Here is a 26084-nt window from a genome sequence, read left to right as displayed (position 1 = left end):
ACCTCTTTGGCCAACAACTCAATTAGATGTAACCCAGACCCAGGGTCATTGGTGACAATAGATAACTAGTTGGGGTGCTCTGTCTCACCCATTATTTAGTGTTTTCATTTAGATCACCTTCATATGTGTGTATATGTTAGGAAGTTTCTACTGTATTAGGTTTCCATACTACCCCTCAAATGGCCCTGTTTTGGCTATCTCTCTCTTTGTAGCCTCCCTTGTTGCCCTCTCCTTCTTCGTCCCCACTTGATCCTCCCATTCTAGCTCCGCCAATCCATCCATCCTAGATGGATGCCATCCTAGGGAGATCTATCTGCACCACCACCCCCAACCCCTTACTCTATACCTTACCTCTATGGTTCTATGGATTGCAGCTTATTTATAATTGAGTTAACAGCTAATATCCACAAATAGGCAGATGCAAAACATGTTTGTATTTCTGGGCCTGAGATGCCTCACTCAGAATTATTTTTTTCTAGTTCCATCCATTAACCTGCAAATTTCATGATTTCAGTTTTTAATGGCTGAGTAATACTCCACTTATAAAGGAAATGTGTCACATTTTCTTTATCCATTTTTCTGTGTGGGATATCTAGTTTGTTTCCAATTTATGGCTATTATGAATAGAGCAGCAATAAACATGCCTGACCAAGTGTCCTTGTAGTAGGATGAACATCCTTTGAGTATATGACCAAGAGTGTTACAGGTGTATCTTGGGGTACATCAATTCTATATTCCCTACTAAACACCACATGGTTTTTAATAGTGCCTGTACAGGTGTGCACTCCCACCAGCAATGGAGAAGTGTTCTCCTTTCTCCACATCCTCTCTAGCATAAGCTGTCTCTTGTTTTACAGGTCTTAGCCATTCTGACAGGTATATGATGAAATCTCGAAGTAGTTTTGATTTGCATTTCCCTAAAAGCTAAGGATGTTAAACATTTAAGTGTTTCTCAGTTATTTGAATTTCCTCTATTGTTAATTCTCTGTTTAGATCTATACCCAATTTTTAAATTGGTATATTTGTTTTCTTGATATCTATTTTTTTAGGTTCTTCTAATATTTTAGATATCATTCCTCTATTTGATGTGTAGTTGGTGAAAATCTTTTCCTATTCTGCAGGCTTCTGCTTTGCGTGATTGCCAGTGTCCTTTGCCTAACAGAAGCTTTTCAGTCACATGAGGTTCCATTTATTAATTATTGATCTTAGTGCCTGTGCTACCGGTGTTCAGTTCAGAAAGTCTCCTGTGCTGTTGAGTTCAAGGCTATTCCTCACTTTTTCTTCTAACAGGTTCAGTGTATCTGGTTTTATGTTGAGATCTTTGATCCATTTTGAGTTGAGTTTTATGCAGCATGATAAAATGGTTCTATTTGGATTCTTTTTCATGAAGCCATTCATTTTGACCAGCACCATGTGTTGAGATTTTTTTCCCAATGTGTATTTCTGGAATATGTATATGTATGTGTGTTGTATATATATACATATACATAATCAGAAATATACATACACATACATAGATATATACATATACATATGTCCATAGGTAAATGGACTTATGTCTGGGTCTTCAATTTGATTCCATTGGCTGAAATGTCTGTTTTGACCAATGCTGTCTTTTTTTTTTTAATGATAGCTCTGTAATAGACCTTGAAATTGGGGGGTGGTACCCATGCCCCCCCCGTACATAATTCTTCCATTACTCAGGATTGTTTTAGCTCTTCTGGGGATTTTGTGTTTTCATATATATGAAGCCAAAATTTTCTCTCAAGGTGTGTGAATAATTGCATTGTAATTTTGATGGACATTGTATTGAATCTGTAGACTGGTTTTGGTAGGGTACATATTTTATTATGTTAATTCTACCAATGTTTTTAGTATGTTATTATGTGCTACTGCTTTTCTTCTGTAGGTATTTCATGATGTTGCTTACAAAGCTAAAGACCGCAATGACTTGGTGTCAGGGATTGATGAGTTTCTGGACCAGGTCACAGTTCTTCCTCCTGGAGAATGGGACCCAAGTATCCGGATAGAACCTCCAAAAAATGTTCCTTCCCAAGTAGGTATATTTGAAAACATTTTCTTTAATTCTAATACTTTGGTTTCCTTTAAATTCAGGCCCCTAAAATAATGCAATGCATCATAAAGTATCAAGTGATATAACCTATTCCAAGAAAGCAAAAATATTAATTTACAAAATGTTCTTGTTAAGACCTAACACATTGAGAAATTTGGCATTTTGCGCATGAGTCACTGAGTGAGTCTCATATGCCTGGAAATATTTCAGGCCCGACATGACAGATATTGTATTATGGAGATACTAAATGTAATGGCATAAAACATGACCTGAGATAAAGCTCATTATTTTAAGGGTTTTGGAAGTTGACAAGGATTGGGAAAATAAGAAGGATAATTAACTATGTTTTGTACAAACTCCATATTACTGCTAATCAAAATGGAAATTGGGAAAAGCTTTTCATCATGATTATTTTTGTATCATTTCATGTATGGTATAATTTTTTTAGTTCTGCCTATGTAAATCAAATGTATATTTTACCTATTCTATATTACAGGAGGAAATAATAAAGAATGTTGTTAATGTTTATAGCATTGTCTTATCTTAGGCATGACTGTTGAAAATGATGGTCAAATATCTGCAGTCCTATTTTCATGTTTCATCTTTGTTCCTGTGGGATCTGCTTCCCATATTCTTCCAGTTGCTTTTGACCCCTGGTCCTGCAGAGTCCAGGCTTGTCTGACTCCGATGTTCTGACTGAATTGACAGATGGGTCTACTGACCCAATCCTGGACTTAGATTTTTAGGTGTTAGAAGTGGGCAAACTGAGGCCTGGTGGTTATAGTGCACACCTTTAATTCCAGCACTTGGAAGGCAGAGGCAAGCTTGTCTCTGTGAGTTTGAAGCCAGCCTGATTTACAGAGTGAGTTCCAGGACATGCTCCAAAGATACAGAGAAACCATGTCTCCAAAAAACAAAAACAAACAAGCAAAAAACCCAAACAAACAAAAAAGTGGGCAAACTGGCAAGTATATTACTTAACCATGAGACCATGAGTATGTAAAAAGGTCATGTTAACTCCTCTGTCAGCTTAAATATATATTAATAGTGCAGGCCTGTATTTTTATTTGAAGTCAGTCTACCACTACTAAAGTCTATTTACTTTTCTTAATAATTACCATTTTTTAGTTGTGTAACTGAAACCATGTAATTTAAGTTCCTCTACTACTAAAGTAAAAGCAGTGGCTTAGAGAGGGATTGTAAGGGCTTTCTCATTTCTCTACACATACATGTCTCTGTACTGATGATATTAGAAATGGCAACATGACAGTTTCTAAAATAATAGAAAAAAATTCTAATTAATGATATTTAGATAAATTTAATGAAAGTGACACTTTGTAACTCACTGTAACACCAATTAATACTTGAAAAGTTAAAAGTAAATTCATTTAAACTACCCTGGTGTTGAGGAATGGTGTTTTTGAGGCAAGGTGAATGGTTGGAAATCTGTATTTCCTATTAATTTTATGAGAAAATAAGAATTAACAAATTCCAGGTATTGGGAGAGTGTAATGTAATGAACATTGAATTAGGGATTCTAGTATCTAGGTTCTGCCATTGTGTGTTTGTTTGTCCTCGAATAAATGGTTTATCCTCTCAGTATACTGATGCTTTGTTTCAGAACTGATCAATAGAATTTCTCCAATAAAGGAAGCATTCCATAGTAATGCTCCCTAATCACCCAGCTACTATTAAATGCTAGTAATGTGGCTACTGGGGTTAACAAATTAAATTTTTATTTTAGTTAATTTAACCTTGTGTAGACACATGGTTAGGGGCAATAATATTAGAGAGTAAGATTTTATCCAATGTATATGAATTATATACATTGTATAATTCATTATAATATTAATATTTTAAAACTCAATGATATATTTAAATACTAGATCATAGGAGCTCTGTTTTCTTTTATTATGGGACTAAAATGAATTAGCATATATTATGTACCTTGAATTCACACTCATTTAAATAATGTTAACCTCATCAAATAATATTTGCACTTTTCATTCTTTTGAAATGAACAGATGACAGCATTTTTAATACATTTCCTTTCAGTAAAAAAAAAAAAAAAAACAACCTGTCATCTTAAGAGATCAGCCTGAAATTCTTTATACTCTAATGTCAGTCATCATGATCATTTTCTTATATGTTCCTCCATCTTCTTTGTTCTCTTCATGTCATGTACTTGGTTGTCAAAATCACAATTCCATGAGGATTCAAATTTTACTATATACCCACACCGCTGTTACCACAGCAGAAGGGGAAAGCATGATTTCATTGATTAGCTTCCCATCACTTAATGATCATGGGGCTCAAATGATCCCTTCATGCTACATGTTCAGCATCCCATCCCTCTCAAGGCCAGTCATTGGTTTTAAGTGACCATGGCACAAGTGGGCTCCAATTTTAGCATACCCTCTGTGACTCTTAATGCTACATGTTTACTGTTCCTAAGTTTTATTAACATTTTGAAACAATCAAAAAGATCTTCCATAGATTCTGACCAGCACATTCATTTGTCAGCTCAGCCTTCCCTGTATGGCTTCTGATGTAAACTAACATTCCAGTGTGCACCAGATCCCCTCTCTATGGTCTCCTCAAGAACTTTGCTCTGTCAAAACACCTCTCATCATTGTATCAGTCCTTTGTTTCTATTACATCATTTTATTATCCCACTTTTAAGTCACTATCTTTAAAAAAAGTAACTGCTTTGTTATCATTATTATTGTCAGTTAGTTACATACTTTGTTTCCCTTTGCAATAGAATGTTGTAGAGAAGTTCTCTATACTATGTCTCTACTCCATAAATACCTATCTCCCCACTTTAATCCACTAAACTAATTACCACCAGCGTCACCCACAATGAATAAAAACTGTGATAACTTACTGATCTATGTTGCACTTAATGCAGGAATAGCAGCATTTGATAGAATCGGCAATGCCCTTATCTTTAGTGTACTTTCCTTGCTTAGTTCCTCAACAACAGTCTCTTGTTGTTTCTGCAGTCTCCAGGGACAGTCCCAGTTTTTTTTTTCTGGTTCTTCCACCTCTCTCTGATTTCCTTATGTTGAAACTATCACTTAGACCATAACCATGTTCTCTCTAGTCATATTTTCTGCTATCTACATTCATGTTCTTAGTAATATCGTCCAATCTTAGAATGTAAACCTTTTCCAAACTTATTTTCTAAACTAAACTCACATCTTCCTATCTTACATCTCCACTTGAATATTTGATAGATGTGTAAGCTGACTATTTTGAAAGTTTAAGCCAAATTGTATGTGGTCTTAAGTCGTTATCTTTCTCTGTTTCTGTAATTATAATTTTAAGACAAGCAATATGTGATATGTTTCCAGGAGTATATAAGATCTTTAAGTTTTCCTCAAAATCAATTGTAATTGTATCTTCCAAACACAGTTAATAGCTAAATACATTCTTGTAATTGATCAGCCCCAAGTAATTGGTTATTTCATCTTATAACTTATATAGATTCTCCCAGAGAATTCTGTTGGCTTTGATTTCAGTGTTTATCATTATTTGTGTTTCTTTCTCACTGTGACCACCCTGATTCTACCTTCCATCACCTTTCTCATGGATAGCTGCCTAACTGGTTGCTTCATTCTGTGTCCTAGAATCTCTCCCCATCATCATAGTCAAAGTAATTCCCAGTTCTCTTATATCCTTTCTCTCTTCAAAACCTTGGAAATATTTTTCATTTCATGGAGAATAAAAGCCAGATAGATACACTGGCTTATTACGTCTCTATACTGTCACCCCCCCCCCCTTTTCTGGTACTTTATCTCTACTATTTCTTACTTCCTGGTGTTCTTCAAACCTTCCAGGCATTCTGATCCTAAAGACTATAGCACTTGCTGGTCTTCCTTGGTATCCTCCAATTATTTAGCATGCCTATTTCTCTACTTCTCTTAATTTTTCTCAAATGGCCCTTTTCCTCAGGGCCTATTCGAAAACTTAGTTTATAATTGCCACTCTTGCCTTCCCTTCCAGTCACATCAGACACCTTGTGTTCCATGCAAAATAAATTCATTTTCCATAGATTTACTTCTTTTTTTTAACATACTATAGACTTAAATATTTAATTTTTAATTTTTTCGGTATTTCCTATGAGAATATATGCTCTACAAGCCTAATTTATCTACTTATCTACTTTAGGGATCTTTCACACATATAAAAAATACATGTGTTTGTTTCACAACTACAATAGGTTCTATTTCTTAAGAATATTTATTGATATTATTTATACAACTTACATTTTTTCAATGCATTTTATTTCTTGAGAAAAATGTGTGCTTTAGGATGGTTAATATCTTAATTATCTATTTTATCAACATATGGCTCTTTAAATTTGTAAAGCAAAAGTTAAATTATGCAAAGGAGATTATTTTTACAAATGGCCAGATATTATCACTTGTTTTCTGAGAAATTTAGAAGCTGTGACATGTTTTCCTAGGTAATTGGAAATAATGATGGCCACTCTTAAGTCATGTTATAAATATTTTATATTTACCTGTGAAAATAAGCCTCTCATCAGTTGAAATATATCTTCTTTTTTACCTTTAAACTTTAGTCTAGTGCTGTAGAAATTGTATAAATATTAAATAAGGAACTTTCCTATATTGTGCTTATACAAAAACACATTTTGTTATGTGTGAAACATGTGTCATTCTATCTAAATGTCTCATTGTGCATAAGATAAACTAATGTATCAATTTTGTGCTTCACAGTCATTCTAGTTTGGAAAGGCAGTCAAGTAAAAAATTAATTACACAACTTAAAAGTTCTTTATTCTTTAAGTACTTTTAAAATCCATTCATGTGATCTAAGATAACCAGAGATGTAATTTTAGGGAGACTTTCTGATTTGTTTATCTCAGATATCTCTGTCAGAGACAAAAGTAAGTGGAATTAATCTGAGGGAAAAGAACACTTGCATAAACCTCAGTTAATCTGCCATTGGCTTAAGTAGAAACTTCCTTTTGTAATAGAATTGCATCTGAGTCATGAAGACTTAATAGCATAAGTTATTCCTTTCTAGAAAGACATGATATAGAAGAATAAAGACAATAGTACTTAAAAATAGTAAAATGGTATACTTTTTCTTTCTTCTCTTTCTTTTATGATATAAATTATGATAGGGCCTTAGACATGATAGACAAGTGCCATTCCAGTGAGCTATGTGTATCCCAGCCCTAGAATACTGACATTTTCTGTATACCATTGCAACTATGGTGTCTATATCAGTATATTGCAAAAAATGGGCACTCCAAAACTGGTAGGTGTATGAATTAAAAAATTGCCATCACTCATCTAGTTAATCCATAAGGGAAGAATGAAGGTTTTAGGAGATTGGAAGGATTTTCATAGGTTAAGCAGTCACTAAGTCACAGAACCTATGGACTTAGCCCTTCTACACATGGCTTTACTGACAAAAAAAGGTTTTGTCATTAATGTCTGGCATTACAACAAAATATACACCAACAAAAACTTTCCTGCAGGAGAAGAGGAAGATTCCTGCTGTGCCAAATGGAACAGCAGCTCATGGCGAAGCTGAGCAACATGGAGGACACAGTGGACCTGAGCTCCAGCGAACTGGAAGGTTAGTACAAACCACTTGTATGGGACTTAAACGGTGTGCCATTCTTATCTGTCAGGAACTGTTGTTTCTAGACCTAATTTATTTTATATTTTAATAGCTACTCTTTGAGAGTGAAATGCCAATTAATTTGATTTCTCTGAAGTGAGTAATGATTGTCACTACTGTTAAAACAGAACAGTGGCTAGACCATTCCATCTTATCCTAGTCTTTCATTTTATGAAGCATAAAATACATTCACAGAATCTTAGAATGAATCTAAGGAAACTGTCAGTTGACGATTCCAAAACAGCTTGTTGAAAGCTTCAAGTTCAAGATGGAAATAAAACTAAATACCAAGAATTAAGTCCTGTAGACTTTACCTCATTAAATGCTAGTAGGATGTATATAATGGTATTTTTATTATTATGCCTGTGATGTGAAAGAGCTATATGATTTACTTTTCTAATCACACACCTTTGAAGAGATGAAAGCTTCAATTTATTTCATAAAATGTTTTTTATGGGTTTTTGACAGCTTGTCTTTCTGCAAGCAATGTGTGAGGAGAAAATCAGAAACCCTTGGGTGGATGTCTCTTCAGGGAACTTGTGTGGACAGCCTCCCTATAATTAAAGACAATTGCCAAGGCTTTGTAGGAATGGTAGCCCTCCCCTTGGGCGATTTTCTGTACTGCTTGCAGTATGCCCACTGAGCTGATGTTCCTGTCCCTGACAACTCTGCATTTTAATTCTGTGTTTTCCCTTTATCGCTGTTTGTCTCTGAGGAAATATGTCCTTTAGCATCTTCCTTGGCTTCATACCTATTTTTAGATGGTTCAAGTTTTTCCTTTTCCCTTCACTGGAAGCCTTGTTATTCATTCTGTTTGCTTTCATACTTTCAAATACAGTCTTTTTATTTTTGGTGGTGGTATATTTTTTTTTCTTTTTCTCTCAGGTGTAACATGCCACATAGCTTAGATTTTTTTCGAGTTCACTTTCCTTACTGCTTCCTAAATCCTCCCAGGTCAACAATATCCGGTATCTTCGCTTCTCCAGCGTTCTTCCACAGATTCTGTTGCTGACATGACTTGAAGTATCCATTACTCATCTGCTCTCCTGGAGTTGCTGGTGCACATCTGGGCTGCTCTTGCACTTTCTTCTGTAACGAACTCCCACTTCTGGATTTAGATTTTTACTGATAAAAGCACATTTATTACATAACTATATAATAACTATGCAGACTAATGTATGATCTAATAAGTGATTAATTACAAAGCAGTGGTCTAATATAAAATGCTATCAAAACTATAAATATTAACTACCAATTAATAGTTCATAACTATCTCAATTTATTTTTAGAACTAGGTAGGATATAAACCATACATGAATGCTAGTAGAATAAATCTACTTTGCGTTATGACTTTGACAAGCTAACATTATTCAGAAATAGAAACTGTTCAGCATAACATGCATATGCTTTACCAAACAGAGTTAGAGTGACCTGGGAAAATTTGTATACCTATAAGGTCCACATGTTTTCTGGAAGTGCCTCTGAGTTTAAAATGTCCTTTTGTCTCAAAATTCCATTTCTCTCAATTCTTTCTTGTTGAAGAAATTATTAGATAAACAGTGATTTTACACTCACATATCATTAGATGGCTACTAATAGACAATTATTATGTCTCCATCAGATCAGGGGAATTTAAAAATAGTAGTGAAGAGCTGATGAGATCGCTCAGTGCTGAGCCCAGAACCCACAAGTCGTCCTCTGACAACTCACAGACACACACAGTAAATAAATAAATAAATAAATAAATAAATAAATGAAAAAAATCAGTTGAGTATAATTTCAAGGTCAAATATAACTTGGTTCTTAAGAAAACAATTATCTTTGTGATAACACTGCAAAGAATACTCATCAGATAACAAACATTTAATTTTTATGATCCAAGAACATTCTGCATAATATCAGAATTCAGGAACCCCACAGGTTTTGCTTTATTATTTGTTTTGAGACAAAGTCTTGCTGTATGTTTCAGATTGACCTCAAACTCACAACCCTTCTGCCTCCTGCCTCTGGAGTGCTGGCCTTTTGTCATGTGCCACCCTATACAGCTTTAAAATATTTGTTTTTAATCATTAACTTTCACATAGGAAGCATATTGCAATTTTACTTTACAATCACATCTTTATTCCTTGGAATAAAATGAACTTTTAATATCAAATATTAAATTTCAATGTTATCAAATATACAAATAATGATAATACCTACTTATTAGTGTTCTCATTACTAATACACTAAAGAATGTTAGTGCTCAGATTTTAAGCATCAGTTTACAATTTAAAACTTCTGAACCCAAAACAAAACCCTTTGAAGTATTTCAAGGTGTTTTTCTTTATCATATTTGAAATAAGTGAATTATTTCCAGGAAAGGCCATTGTAATTGATAGATGTTAGAATGTGTGTTGGCAATAGAAGATCAAAGTAACATTTATCTGATTTTATTATATTAGGTTAACTTCTCCGTTTCCAAAACTAAAAACAACCTCAGAGTCTCTCTGTCTCTATTGAATGCTGTTATCCACATGCCCGTTTAGTTGTCCTCTTAGGTAAGGTTTTGTTGAGATACTTTAATGTTGGCAGAGGGATAGTTGACTGGAGTCATGATTGAACACCGCTTTATCCGCTTTAAGGTGATGTTTACTACCAGTACTCACAAAGACCAGTTGTCTCTCTGTCTCATTTTCTGATATGATAAATTAAGTGAAAAGTATTAGAAAATACTTCCAAGGTTGACAATGAAGGCCTGAGTTTACATGGTGTGTGTTAATGAAATGACACAGACATTGAAATAACCCACGAATCTCATTATTTGAAAATTGATTGATGAATCTTGTTTGAGATCTTAGATGAGATATCTTGGATGAATCCCTGGATCTTGTTTGAGAAACCCTGATGATTTTTAGTTGTAGGCACAGGCACACTATTTGGGGTATTGTAGTAGTGTGAAGCTATTCCTGTAGGTCATTATAATGCAATGTGGTAGTCTAATATGGGTCTCATCTGTGCTGGTGGAAAATATTACTGTGACCGGGCAACACAACAAATGCACATTTTAACTTTTTATCTTTGGGTTTCACTATTGTGTTTTTCCCCCCATGTCTTAGGATTTTTGGGGGACTTATATTAGATATCAAAAGGAAAGCTCCATTCTTCTGGAGTGACTTCAGAGATGCTTTCAGCCTGCAATGTTTAGCATCTTTCCTGTTTCTCTACTGTGCCTGTATGTCTCCTGTCATCACATTTGGAGGACTGTTGGGAGAAGCAACTGAAGGGCGTATAGTATGTATTATGCTTTTCTCTAAACTTTCAACCTTAATCTGGTTTGTTTTTTTTTTAAGATTTGTTGTTATATAAGCAAGCATTGGATTTGGTGGGGTTTTTTATTTGTTTGTTTGTTTGGTTGGTTGGTTGGTTGGTTTTTCGAGACAGGGTTTCCCTTTGGCTTTGGAGTGGATTTGGGATTTTGAAGAGAGATTTGATACATGGTCCAGCAAATTCCTATGAACTTCCTGGAAGGCTAGTGGAGCTCGTGATCTGGGAATAGAATGTCTAGGAAATACATATTTTGAGTCTTAGACAAGGCTATGGCCTGATGCCATGTCGCTTGATCTAAAATTCTGTATCAGTTTTAGGTTCAGTCCAATTTTCAAAAACTTGAGCCATGCTTCTGTTAAGGCATTGATCCAGAAAATATTTAAATATCATATAAAACAATAAAAAATGAAGCAAGAAGGTATAGATTATACTTCCCAATTGCTGTCACTAATTCTCTACCCCCATATGACATTTTCTCAGCCTTATTTCTCATATTTTGCCTGGGGTTGCTAGACATAAAATGGTGAAGAGTAAAACTCTGAACAGACATATTTGAAATATTTGTACCTATTATGGTGACTGCCCATTTAGCTTAAGTAATGGATCCATCCACATTTTCTTTCACAGAGTGCAATCGAATCACTCTTTGGAGCATCTATGACCGGGATAGCCTATTCTCTTTTTGGTGGACAGCCTCTTACCATATTAGGCAGTACAGGACCTGTTTTGGTGTTCGAAAAGATTTTGTTTAAATTTTGCAAGTAAGTATTATTACTATTGTCTACTATATGCTTTTTTCTTCATCCAACATCAGTTTTGGAGGTCTGTGGGGAGAAGTGAAATTGGCTGGTATGATTCAGGTTGTCATTTTTGTCTCTCAATGGAAATGAAGGAAAAGTTAACAGATTTCTACATATATCATACATGAAATATTTATAAGAAACAAGATTCCATCTTAAGCACCAAGAAACCTCCATTAGTTTGTCCCCTTAGATTTCGCTATAGACAATGTCTTGCACTGAGAGACTCATGTGATGGGAAGTTACTCACTTTCACTGCCTGAATTAATCTTATTTCCATTATTTCAATAGTAGCCAGCTATAAAATGACCTTCTTTCCACACTTTCATATTTCTCCTAGAGAATATGGGCTGTCATACTTGTCTTTAAGAGCCAGTATTGGGCTTTGGACTGCAACCCTGTGTATCATCCTTGTGGCCACCGATGCGAGTTCCCTTGTCTGCTATATCACTCGCTTTACTGAAGAAGCTTTTGCTTCACTTATTTGCATCATTTTTATCTATGAAGCCCTGGAGAAGTTGTTTGAACTCAGTGAAGCCTATCCAATCAATATGCACAATGATTTGGAACTGCTGACACAGTACTCGTAAGTCTGATTTCTGCTCTTGGCTTCCAGGCTTTTCTTTTCACAAAAATTGCTATTGTTTAAGAAATATGATGGCCTTACTCAGCATAGAGTGTGCTTTAATTGACTCATGACCTACATCCTGACTTTTAGAGCTGAATAGAATTTTAAGTCATGTAATCAGCCACACATCTGATTCTTGGGTTCTTGTTACAGCATCTCTGCCAAGAACATAGTTCTAAAGCTCTGTTTGTCAAGTGTTTCATAAAATAAATACATAATTAACCAAGTCAATATAAATACAGATTGGTTTTGTTTTTCCAAACTGTATCATTTTGCTCTTCTTTTAAGTTCAGATTTAAAGTAACTAAGTGAAAGAAACTCTTTGATTCTAAGTTGTGGTAGTTTGATGTTTGAAGTTGCTATTGAAGACAGATAAAAATCAACAAACTTAAGGTTTCATTTTGCTTTTGGATGCTTGTGATAAAAAGTAGTGATGTATTAATTTCTGAAGGAGATATACAGTTCAAGACTGAGGTGTAATTGGAGCTTTCTGAATTGATTCACTAGAAATCAGTAAGTGCTCTAACACTGAACCCATAGAGTATCTGTGGTCATTAAATAGTACTTTAATTTTAGGATTTTTGTTCCACTTATATATGGAATTTCACAGAGCAAATGTTTGAAGTTATGTGCTCCTCATCAGTCACTTTAATCTCTATTCTAGCCACCAGCACCATTTAGATATAGCTTATATACTGTAAATATTTCTTAATTGCTGGAAATTCAATGTCAAAATTACATAGTAATAGTTTAATGTAGCAACTTTTAAAGAGTGAGGTAATGATTCGTTGTTAAAAACAACATGGTTCTTAGTATTTAACATTTTCTGGCCTTTGGAGAAAGCTTAAAACAAAGTATCTGTATTTGGAAGCAAGAAAATTCAAGATTTACATGTAGAATAATTTTCTGAATAATAAATAATATTGATGATATTGTGAATAAGGCCATGAAGGAAATAGGTGGATATCCTGGACACTCTGGAAAATGCAGATAAAAGAGTAATTTGGTCAGAATCAGATGTAATACAGGCACATGCTAGCATTTCTTTGATTGATTGATTGATTGGCACATTGCTACAATGCACAAGTAACAATCAGGGATAACTTGGAAGTGTCTTTTTCTCTTTCTGGACATTGAACTCAGGTTATCAGACTTGGTATCAGCACCTTGACCTGCTGAGCCATGTCGATGGTCATTTTTATGTTTGTTGAAAAGAAGGTGGAACTGAATTTGGTTATCTTTGTTAGGATATGTAATTATTATATGTAATTATTTCTGTTTATAGTCTCAAACCAGTGATAATTTAATGCTAGTCACTATACTAGAAGCTAGTGTAACTATAGCCAATGATATTCTTACATCAAAGACCTTACTTTATATGATAGGACATAAGAGAGACAGAATAATAAATGAGTTCTGTGTTGAGAAATTGGTACAGAATGTAAAGGTGCCACATCAAATGAGTATCTCACTTTGTTATGAACTTTGAGAAAGGTATTAAGAAGAAAGATAGAGATGTTGTCCACATAGAAGACATCATGCCCAGGATGTTGGAGTTTCACTAAGCTTTGAAACATTTGTTTGAAATCAAATTGATAGTGGTAAAGCCAGAAATGCCGCCAGGGTCTTATTAATTTGATACAATTTTTAGTGTATTGACAATACCAATAAGCTGTCTGAGAGAAAAGATATACAACAAATAAAACAGGTAAAAGCCATGATAGGAAGGCACCAACTGTTCTTGCAACTTTGGTGGAAGCTTCTTAGGTATTTAAACTGAAAAACACAGTTGAATATCCTTCCATGCAGAAAGAAAAGTCTTAAGCAGGGACTGGATCCTGGATAACATAACTAGTTCAAAGTTAGAGTAATGGAGATTACTGCAGGCATGTAGGTTTAAAGGATAAAGTGGAAGTGAGGAGAGTTGTAGGAGGCAAGAGAGAAACAAGGAAAAAAGAGAGAGAGAAGAAGGCAAGAGAGAATGTATCACAAATCTTTAGAGAAGAAAAGAGATACAACAAAATTAAAGAAAGAGCTTTTTCAAAGATCATTATAAACCATGAGAGAGAAAGTAGAATGAGAAGCCATTTAACCAAAAATTAAGAAAAGAGAAGGTGGCAAAGGAATGGAGAAAGTATGCCTACGCCATTTGGGTGCCAAAGACAGTAAAAATGCACCTGTTGGAGAGGGCAGTGAGACCATTGGAAGGGCAATTTATGACGTCAAAGAATCACGTTTGAAACAAAGAATGGAAGCAGAGAGAAGGAAGTCATAGAGATATTAGAGACAGTGTGAATAACATGGAGTTAGAGCTTCCAAGGAGGAAAAAAACAAGGAGGGTCAGACACATGATACTAATAAGTAAAACTAATGGCATGTGGATGCCTGAGAGTGGAGCTTACTGTGCCCATGAGCCTTCCTTAGCATGGTGACCAAAAGACAAGTGGCCCTGCTCCTGATTTCTGCATGCTTCCATCTCTGCTTTCTTAAAAACAAATCTTTCTTTAAAAATAATTTTTGATCAGTCTACAGATTGTTAAGTTTCATAATGAAATTTTCAAACAAAAACTGTTTTGTTGATTTTTCCTTCCCACTCCTCACCACGCTCTCGTTCCTCTCCACTCCCCTTAGCCTCCTTCCATGCACTTGGCTCCATTGCCCTCCTCTATTCCTTTAACAACCCTGTTAAAGGAATTCCATTTCCCCACCTCCAGTGGGGAAAACATTAAAAGTTAGGATCTCCATGGAGGAGAGAACATATGAAAGAATCTTCGCAATCTTAGTTTTCCTTGGAGAGTGCAGGCCGTATGTAGTAACCCAGCTGTATTCACTAAGCATGAACTGTGTGCTGCTCTCTGTGCTCATTGCCCGCACATACCTCTTCACCAAAGTTAGGGCGATAGAAAAGCTGATTTGGCATGATAGATAGTGAAGTTGTACTGTCAGTGGTACCTGAGCATTACAGAGACTGAATAACAGTCTCCAAAGGCAAAGTACTGCCCATGTGCTGGCACTGCCCTGAATCCTTATTTGTTTTTACATGGTGGTTGCTGCCAAATGTACTCCAGTTTGAATATACACACTCACTGATGAGCTCTAAACTCTACTGTCAGAATTAGTTTTATGAATTGAACAGGTTTTTTTTTTCGACAAATACATGGATTTTCTCAGGTATTGTCATGACTTGGTTTCTATAGCAGAATCCAACTTTTTTTGTTTTACATCATATGCTTTTAGTTATCTATACTAAAGAAATTTTAAAAGTGGCTGCTAAGAACAGCTGTTTTATTACAGTAATGTTTTGTGTAATCTGTTTGCTTCAAGAAGTCCTATGACACTGTGGTGATTTTACTAGTCCTGTCACTGTGCCCATAAGTTTTTAAGGTTCATTATACTAATGCCCACCTAAAGTTTTGTACATTAAATATTGCTGGCTTCCTGCTTTCACGGGTTTCATCTTAAAAGTTCCTAGAAAATGTTATGGCCTGGGCACACTGTATCTGAAATTGTGATTTTTGCAAACTGAATGTTCCTGTAAATTGCATATATGTTACACTATGTATGCCATATGTTGTGTTCAGGAATAAGATATTGGGAAAATGCCAGCATCTTTAGGTTCTACATTCTAGATATACTTTGTATTTGGACCTTCTATATTCAAATTTCCCTATAATATACCAACCAAATAGCAAAATCTTCTTTATTTAAATGAATAATAACAAAAATTCCCTGGATTTTCTGGCAACTTAACCTTATAATGTGGTAACACGTAGACCTTGCATTTGAAAATATATACTTCCCTTTTATTGTGCCAAGAGCAAGTGTCAAAATAATCTTTTTATTTTTGAGTGTATTTTGTACCAGATGATCAAACTGAATATGTCACATTAGCAATAAGTAATGAGTTTGAGGGATTCATTTTCCCTGGTAGCTTTGATTTTAAGGAATGGCAAAAATAAAATGTTATACTTGTATAAGATGAAATGTTTCTTCAGTATGTAGTAAAGTTCTCAAGGATAACTACTAAAAGAATAAGAATGCATGCATATGACAAGAAGGAAGATAGGGATCCCCATGGGTAAGAAAGGGAACTAGCCAGAGGGTGCTGGCAGATGGCGGAGGAAAATACATGAGAACAGTGAATGGCACCTATGTATGAAAATGCATAGTCAAAGTCATTGCTTTGTATGCTAACCTAAAAATCTAATTTTTAAAAAAGGCATATATTAGACTTTGCAAATATATGAGTTAAAGCAAAATTCAGTATCTATTACCTGAGTTTCTCATATATATGTAAACTAAAGTTAAATTAAAAATATATTTTCCAAGTTTCTTTAATCTTTTTATTTTTTTATTTATTTTTTATTTTTTGAGACAGGGTTCCTCTGTATTGTTTTGGAGCCTGTCCTGGAACTCGCTTTGTAGACCAGGCTGGCCTTGAACTCACAGAGATCTGCCTGCCTCTGCCTCCCTAGTGCTGGGATTATAGGCATGTGCCACCCATGTCTGGCCTTTTTTATTCTTCTCTCATATATTACATCCCGACTGCAGTTTCACCTCCTTCCCCACCTCCCAGTCTCCACCCCATGCATTCCTCCTCCATTTACCTTCAGAAAAGGGCACACCTACCAGGGACATCAAACAAGAATGGCATATCAAATTGCAATAGGTCTAGGTATCTCCCGTCATATAATGCTGAATGAGGCAGCCCAGTAGGAGAAAAATAGTCCCAAATATAGGCAAAAGAATCAGAGAAACCCCCAGTTGCCATATGCAGAGGGCCTAGGTCAGATCCATACAGGCTCCCTGATTGTCAGTTCAGTCTCTGTGAGCCCCTATGAGCTCTGCTTAGATGATTTCTTGTGGTGTCCTTGACCCCTCTGGCTCCTACAATCCTTCTCCCACATCTTCCACAGGATTCCCCAAACTCTGCCTAATGTTTGGCTGTGGGTCTCTACATCTGTTTCTATCATTTTCTGGATGAAGCCTCTCTGATGACAACTGGCAATTGGGCTAGACACCAATTTATTAGCATAGCAGAATATCATTAGGCATCATTATACTGATTTTTCTTTCTTTCTTTTTCATTTTTCTTTTGGCCAGTGGTTTTGCTTCTCTACTAGGTCTCTGGGCTATCCTACCTCTTGATACTGCCCTCCAGGCAGTGTCAGCAGTGGGTCCCTCTGTTGGCATGGGGCTCAAGCTGGATCAGTCATTGGTTGACCACTCCCACAATTTCTGCACCACCTTTACCTCAGCACATCTTGCAGGCAAGACAAATTGTAGGTCAAAGGTTCTTTGGCTGGTTGAGTCCCTGTCCCTGAACTGGAAGTCTTGCTTGGTTATAGAAGATGAGTATTTCAATCTCAGTATCCCCCATTGCTAGGAATCTTGGCTAGGGGCACCCTTGTGGATTCCTGGGAGTTTCCTTTGCACTGGGTTTATTAGCCTATCCTTGAGATGCTCCTCAATTCTAGTTGTCTCTCCCTGTACTCTCTCCCTCCATACTCCCCAACCTGATCCCTCCTTTTCCTGTCCCCACTCACCCCCAGTGCACCCATGGTATCTATTCTACTTCCCTCTCCCAGGGAGATTCATGCATTCCCCGCCCCCTTGAATTCTCCTTGCTTCTTTCCAGGTTTCTTTTTTTCTTTTTATTTAAATTAGAAAGGATCTTACATATCAATCAATTGATTTTACATATCAATCCCAGTTCCCTCTTGCTCCCATCCTCCCATGCCCTGCAACAATGCCCCAATCCCATCCCTTTCTTCTCCCCAGGGAGGATGAGAGCTTCCATTGGGGATCATCAAAGTCTGTCACATCATTTGGGGTAGGACCTAGGCCCTCCCCTGTGTGCCTAGGCTGAGAGAGTATCCCTCCATGGGAAATAGGCTCCCAAAGTCCATTTGTACACTCGGGATAAATACTGTTCCTCTACCAGAAACCGATAGACTGCACAGGTCACTTAACTGACACCCATGTTGAGGGGGCCTGGTTCAGTCCTATGCTGGTTTCCAAGCTGTCAGTCTGAGGACCATGAGCCCCCCCTTGTTTAGGCCAGCTGTTTCTGTGGGTTTCCCCAGACTGGTTTTGACCCCTTTGCTCATCACTCCTCCCTATCTAGAACTGGGTTCCAGGAGTTTGGCTCAGTGGTTAGCTGTGGGTCTCTGCTTCTGCTTCCATCAACTATTGGATGAAGGCTCTAAGATAGCATATAAGATAGTCATCAATCTCATTATAGGGAAAGGGCATTTAATGTAGCCTTTCCACTATTGCTTAGATTCTTAGTTGAGGTCATCCTTGTAGGTCTCTGGACATTTCCCTAGTGCCAGATTTCTCTTTAAACCTATAATGGCTCCCTCTATTAAGATAGCTCTTTTCTTGCTCTCCTCTATTCTTCCCCCCACCTCTCGACTCAATCTTCCTGGTCCCTCATGTCCTCCTCCCCCCTCCTCATCTCCCCTTTTCTGTATCCTAACTTCCCCCACCCCGTGCTCCCAATTTGCTCAGCAGATCTGGTCCCTTTCCTTTCTCCAGGGTACCATGTATATGTTAGGGTTCTCCTTGTTTCTTATCTTCTTTGTAGGGATGGGTTGTAGGCTGGTAATTCTTTGCTCTATGTCTAATAACCATATATGAATGAGTATGTACTATGTTTGTCTTTTTGTGACTGTGTTACCTCACTCAGAATGGTTTCTTCTAGTTCCATCCATTTACCTATGAATTTCAAGTTTCCACTTTTTTTTTTTCCTGCTGAGTAGTACTCCATTGTGTAAATGTACATTTTCTTTATCCATTCTTCAGTTGAGGGGCATCTAGGTTGCTTCCAGGTTCTGGCTATTACAAATAATGCTGCTATGAACATAGTTGAACAGCTGTCCTTGTTATATGTATGTGCATCCTTTGGGTATATGCCTATGAGTGGAATTGCTAGATGTTGAGGTAGACTGATTCCAAATTACTTGAGGAACCGCTATACTGATTTCCAAAGTGGCTGTATGTGTTTGCACTCTCAACAGCAGTGGAGGAATGTTCCCCTTTGTCCACATCCTCTCCATCATAAACAGTCATTGATGTTTTTGATTTTAGCCATTCTGACAGGTGCAAGGTGGTATCTCAGAGTTGTTTTGATTTGCATTTCCCTGATGACTAAAGATGTTGAGCACTTTCTTAAGTGTCTTTCAGACATTTTAGATTCATCTATTGAGAAGTCTCTATTTAGTTCTGTACTACTTTCCAGGTTTCTAAAGAAGAGTGTCCACTGCCAAGTGATGAGAAATTTGCATTTGCCTCTATTGACTGCTTCATTTCTCTATACTCCAATATTTGCTTTATCCTCCTTTATATATGAAAAGACAGTCATTTGTTTTAAATAAATGCTACTGATTGGTATTATACTCAATGTCCTTTCTCTTAGTTATTCAACTAGATTTAAGTATCCTTTAAGGTTTTAAAACTTAAATAACAGTTTTGTGCCCCATAATCCTATCATAATGCTATATTAAAGGTCAAAGCATATGTAATACACTTTAGTTAATTGAAGATACGCAAAATAGTTTTCATCCGTGCCAAGTTTGACAAGTCTCTCTCTGTGTGTATGTCTCTCTGTGTATGTGTGTGCAATGTGTGTGAAGACAGAGAGAAGACAGACAGGCAGAGAGAGAGAGAGAGAGAGAGAGAGAGAGAGAGAGAGAGAGAGAGAGATGCTTATGGTGACCAAAAAAGGGTATCTGATGTCCTGAAACTGGAGTAGTTAAAGTGCTTTGTGAACCACCATGATGGGTACTGGGAGCTAAAACCAGGCTCTGTGCAAGAGCAGCAAGTGATTTTTCCACTTATTTGTGTCTCTATATGGAGATATTTCTCTGAAATTTAATTTTTTGTACAGTTGTTTTTAACAATACATTACTCTGTAAGTCTGCCTGCTTTTCTGAATTACTCGGAAAAGCTTAACTTTTTCTTTCATCTCTGGTCTAAGAGTGCATTCCCTAACATTTTGTACTTTCTTACTCTTTCTCTAACCACCCCCCCACCCATGGCTGCTTGTCCATCATGGCTGACCTCTATGCTTTCCTTGTTGGCTTAAACAGCATGGCTTCCCCTTTTCCCCTTCTCTAGGAAGCCACGGGGGGTTTATAATTTGTCTGCCTTGGACATTTTCTTTTAAACACTAATAACATAGATTTCAATTTTTAAAAATCATCGAATCTACAAAATTTGAATAAATTTGACACACTAAAAGGATCTTAACATGGAATGAATATATATATATATATATATATATATATATATATATATATATAATTATATATGGACATGTATAATTGTATATGGAATATATGTGTCCAAAAATTAGTTCTGGTTGAAAGTTTAAATGGGATATTGACTTGGTGAAGAAATCCTCTGGAAGAAGTCAGTAAAATAGGATGTTATCCTGCCACATAATTTTAAATATTGACTAGAAACACAGGACAAAGACAAAGGAAGTTTTCATAGTTCAGTCACTAATTAGAACTCACTAGTCAAGCAATAAGAAATGAGATTTAAGGAAACTGTATTCTAACTTTTATGTTTATTTTTCTATATACCATTGAATGCATTTATTCATAATTAATAATACCATTTTAAGAATATTTTTATGTGTTCTCTTTGAATAATCCCTGTTTCTCTACACTAGAATATTGTCCACAATGGCAGGTCAAGATGGTTGAGCACACTTTTGTTGATACTGTATCTTCAAAGAACTTGGCACATATAGTATAAATATGTTTTTATATGTACCCATTACCTCCTATAACTCCCTCGGGCCTCCCCAATGCCTCCTCTTCCCAACTTCATGCTCTATTCTTTTAATAACCCACAGAATCCAGTTAGTGCTACTCCTAAAACTTATGTGCAGTCTTGACATACATTGTGAATTGTATGTCATCTTGCAATGAAACAAATGCACCTGTAGGCACCCCATAAAATCTTTATCAACAAATGAGTTGTCAATAAATGAGTCATGTTGGGTTGGAGAGAAGACTCAGTGGTTAAGAGCACTTGTTCTTGCAGACAACCTAGATTCAGGTCCCCACACCCACATGGTAGCTCACAATAGAAAATATCCCTCCAGTTCTGGGGGATCCAGTGTCCTCTTCGGACCTCCATGAGCAAGAGCAACAAAAGTGGTGCACATAAAGATATGCAGGCAAACCACTTAAGCACAGCAAATAAATAAATTATAAATTTAGTCTCCTAATTCTTGATTTTTATTAAACACTTGCTGTCTTTGTTTTCTGCTCTTGATTTTGAACTCAAGTGCTTTTAAAACTGATACATACATACTTTTGTCATGTAATGTTTGAAAACATATGTACATTGTATAATGTTCAAATCTGTGTAAAATTATTTACTCAGCACTATTGTTTCTTTATGGTGGAAGCATTCACACTGATTCTTTCTAGCTTTTTAAAAAGAACAATATGTTATCATTATCTACATTATCGTTATCTACAGAAGAGCAGCATGACTTTTTATGTGACAATAGCTTATTACTATTCATAATGTCCCCTGCTCTACTGTTCTCCCCAGACTCTGGTAGCCAACATTCTGCTCTCAGCCTCTATGAGGTTAAATATTTTAAATTACATATGAGTGCAATCATGTGGTGGTTTTCTTGTTCCTGGTTTATTTCACTTAACACAATGACCATCCATGTTCATATGATGATAAATTATATACTGTTTTTAGAGAAATAGTATGTCATATATATAACATATTATACATATATGCACATGCATTTATATGTATATAAATTTTTCTTTACTCATCATTTTATGTGCACTTAAATTGGTTCTTTTTCATGCCTCTAATGACTCGTTATACAATAAATATGAGAGTGCAGATGTGTCTTTGACAAAGTGATTTCATTTTCTTTGGCTATATACCCTTTAGTGGTATTGATGGATCAAATGGTATTTGTTTTTTTGTTTTGGTTTTTTTTTTTTTTTTTTTAGTTGTCTTCATGGATGTATTTTTCAGGTGAACTTCTGATTTTTTTCTTTTTCCTTTTTTTACTTAAATTAGAAACAAGCTTCATTTACATGTTAATCCCAATTCCCTCACCCTCCCCCCTCCCCTGCCCCCCACCAACTCCCATCCCATCTCCTTTCTACGCCCTAAGGAGGGTGAGGTCTTCCATGGGGGATCTTCAAAGTCTGTCATATCATTTGGAGCAGGGCCTATATCCTCCCCCATGTGTCTAGGCTGAGAAAGAATCCCTCTATGTGGAGTGGGCTCCCAAAGTCCATTCATGTACTAGGGATAAATACTGATCCACTACCAGAGGCTCCATAGATTAACCAGACCTCCAAACTGACATCCTCTTTCAGGGGGTCTGGAACAGCCCTATGCTGATTTCCCAGCTATCAGTCTGGGGCCCATGAGCAATCCCTTGTTCAGGTCAGCTGTTTCTGTGGGTTTCTCCAAACTGGTCTTGACCCCTTTGCTCATCATTCCTCCCTCTCTGCAACTGGGTTCCAGGGTTCAGTTCAGTGTTTAGCTGTAGGTGTCTGCTTCTGCTTCCATCAGCTACTGGATAAAGGCTCTAGGATGGCATCTAAGGTAGTCATCAATCTCATTATCAGAGAAGGGCTTTTAAGGTAGCCTCTCCACTATTGCTTAGATTCTTAATTGGGGTCATCCTTGTAGATCTTTGAATATTTCCCTAGTGCCAGTCTATTATGGTATCTCTTTTCTTGCTCTCCTCTATTCTTCCCCTGACTCGATCTTCCTGATCTCTCTTGTCCTCTCTCCCCTATCATACAGTATTTCTGTTTTTAATACCTTGAGAAAATCCACATTGTCTTCCACAATGATTTTACTAATTTACATTCCCATCATGTGAAGAGTTCACTTTTCTCCATATTCTGGCCAGGACTCTTGTCTTGATAGGATTTGTTCCATTTTAGGGTTCATAATATTTAGGTCTTTAATATATTTTGTTCTGTCTTCTGTTTAGGGTGAGAAATTGTTGTTTAGTTTCATTCATGTATTGACTTAACTTATTCTAAAGATAAACTTGTTTCTGGAAGCAGTAGTAACAAAATTAGTACATTATTGATTTGTTTCATTCTCTCTGTTCCCCTAATAACCTACGAAACATTCAGGAACAGAGCTGTCTTCATATTAATTACCTCCCAAGACCCTAGAAACTGTGTAGATGCCCTGCATGTTTATCGACAGTGCCCATCAACAACTTATTCTTCATGTCCACTGTCAGCTATTTTACTTCCCTATGACTATAGTTTGCTTTATAAGTCCTAAATAGCCTTATCTTCCATACTTTCTTGTCAAGGACAATGAGAAGGCAGAAAAATTACATCATTACTCAATATTTAAAGGAGGGCTCTTTCCTTAAAAATGAACCAAATAGCCACATGTTATGCACCAGATTTTGGTGAGATAGAAAGACTATTCTTAGAGAGTTCACAGTCTATGAAGTACTGACCCAATTTCTCTTTGCTTCTAAGCTGACCTAAATTGAAGGATGTATTTTCAAGTATTTAGAGTGGAATTTAATGGTGTTTCAATTAACATTAAAATATCGATATTGAGATAATTTCATTTTGCTGCCTTGAGAAGTTGATGTTCTGACCTCTAATCCAGCAAACTTTAAATCAGAGAAGCTATACTCTAGAAAAAGCCTATATAAACTTTGCAAAGGTCCTCTGAATTTCTCTTTTTCTATACTTTTGTGTTTGCTCAAGTTTTGTGAAGCAGATAATATTTGTTTTAAAAAAGCAAGTTAGTGGTTTATGATATATCAATAATCAAATAAGGCATACTGGAGTAGGAGTAGAACACATTTTCTAATGTTATGCTTTTTCTAATTAGATGGTGTGATTGATATCTCTGTACCACTCAGCTTTATCTTTCTTGTTAGACACATTGCCTTGAATTCCATATAAAAATAATGTGATGCTTTGTATATGATTTGATACATTTACTCAAGGTATCTGCCATTCCTGTTGTAAAGTTTTGATCAAATTATTTTGGTTCATGTAACATTCTATGCTCTGTTCATTTCTTCATTCATCACAGCTTTCCTGGATGTTGAGGTGTCACAGTTACTTTCTTTAGTCATCTTTACAAGCTTTTCCAATAATTTGTAGTAGTGGAAGTACATTTCCTTTAAACTTAGAAATGAACATTCTAATTGCTCTGAACAATATACTTTTAAGATAGTTATTAACTAGCCAAATTTGGTTAGTTCAGAATATCTTCCTATTTATAAATGCTTTTCTTGGTAATATAAGGTGTTATGTTAACATTTTACATTTATTAGTTAACATACAGAATAATTCAAATAGAAAGTATGTGTGTGTGCATGTATGTGCCTTTGTGTGAGAGGGAAACAGATGTTTATTTTATATAAAATAAATAACCTGTGGTGTGGCTTTATTATTTTTATAACTCAAAATACTATTAAAATAAAAACATAAATATGTTTGGCTTCTATAAAACATATGATTCTGTAATTTTGTATCTTGTATTAATATATAATATGCTATGAAGCACTCTTGGGGACTAATTTAGTCAACAAAAATGCTTAGAAAACAAAGCCCTTCCAGTTTAGTGCACAAAGGAGGGGACTATTAATAACTGCTGAGGCAAAGGGACAGCATCTGTAGCCTAGGAACTAAAATTAGTGACATCGCTGAAGGGAGTTCTACCAAATTATGCTTTCCAGAAGACAGCCATGGGCACTCGCATAAGGAAGACAGATCACCTCCATTAGCCTCGGGGGGGGGGGGAAGCAAGGCATTTAATTACACTCTTTATCTAATCACTTTGTGGCCATTTATATAAACAAGATTGCTGGGAGAACTCGCTTTTCTTTGAAAAGCAAAGGATAGCAGAGGACATGTTTTATAAAAAGTGCATTTCAAGCTAATTGATCCATTACTACAAGGCATTTTATACTGTTTTTCGGAAATCAAAGGATTTGATTAGATGAAGATCCAAAAATCCAAAATCCAAAAATCCAAAAATCCAAAATCATCTTATAATAAAAGTCCTAGAGGATCTAGGTACTCAGGGGAATATTCATTATATTAATGACAATGTGCAGGAATCACACCACCAAATCACGTTAAATGGAGAAAAACTCAAAAGAATTTCTACTAAAATAAGGAATAATACAAGAATATTCACTTTCTTTATTCTTTTCAATATATGGTTTGAAGAGTTAGCTAGACCAATAAATGAAAGAGATAAAGGAGCACAAATAGAAAAATATGTCAAATTACCCCTATATGCAGATAATATAATTCTCTCTATAAAAGTAACTATGTACTCCACCAGGAAACTTCTTTTATAATTTTTATATTTGTAATTAGACCAATTTTAAATTAGAAACAAGCTTCTTTTACATGTCAATTCCAGTTCCCTCTCCCTCCCCTCCTTTCCTGTCCCTCCCACCCTCTTATCCCAACCCCTTTCTGCTCTCCAGGAGGGTGAGGCCTTCCACGGGGGATCTTCAAAGTCTGTCATATCATTTGGAGGAGGGCCTAGACCCTCCCCCATGTGTCTAGGTTGAGATAGTATCCCTCTATGTGGAGTGGGT

The 26084-nt window shown here is 36.0% G+C and overlaps 1 protein-coding gene across 3 annotated transcripts in view; it reads left to right on the top strand.

Moving 5' to 3' along the window:
• Positions 1-26084, top strand: part of Slc4a10 (solute carrier family 4 member 10) — a 156006-nt gene that overhangs the window by 76650 nt on the left and 53272 nt on the right. For all 3 annotated transcript variants that reach the window (XM_035446804.1, XM_035446803.1, XM_035446802.1), the window contains 5 exons: positions 1910-2056; positions 7590-7690; positions 10834-11008; positions 11672-11805; positions 12185-12430. In XM_035446804.1, the coding sequence (XP_035302695.1) occupies positions 1910-2056; positions 7590-7690; positions 10834-11008; positions 11672-11805; positions 12185-12430 (803 nt within the window). The remainder of the gene's footprint in view (positions 1-1909; positions 2057-7589; positions 7691-10833; positions 11009-11671; positions 11806-12184; positions 12431-26084) is intronic.

Source organism: Cricetulus griseus, chromosome 6, assembly GCF_003668045.3.
Source record: "Cricetulus griseus strain 17A/GY chromosome 6, alternate assembly CriGri-PICRH-1.0, whole genome shotgun sequence".
Lineage (NCBI taxonomy): Eukaryota > Metazoa > Chordata > Mammalia > Rodentia > Cricetidae > Cricetulus > Cricetulus griseus.
This window is presented reverse-complemented; position numbering and strand designations above follow the sequence as displayed.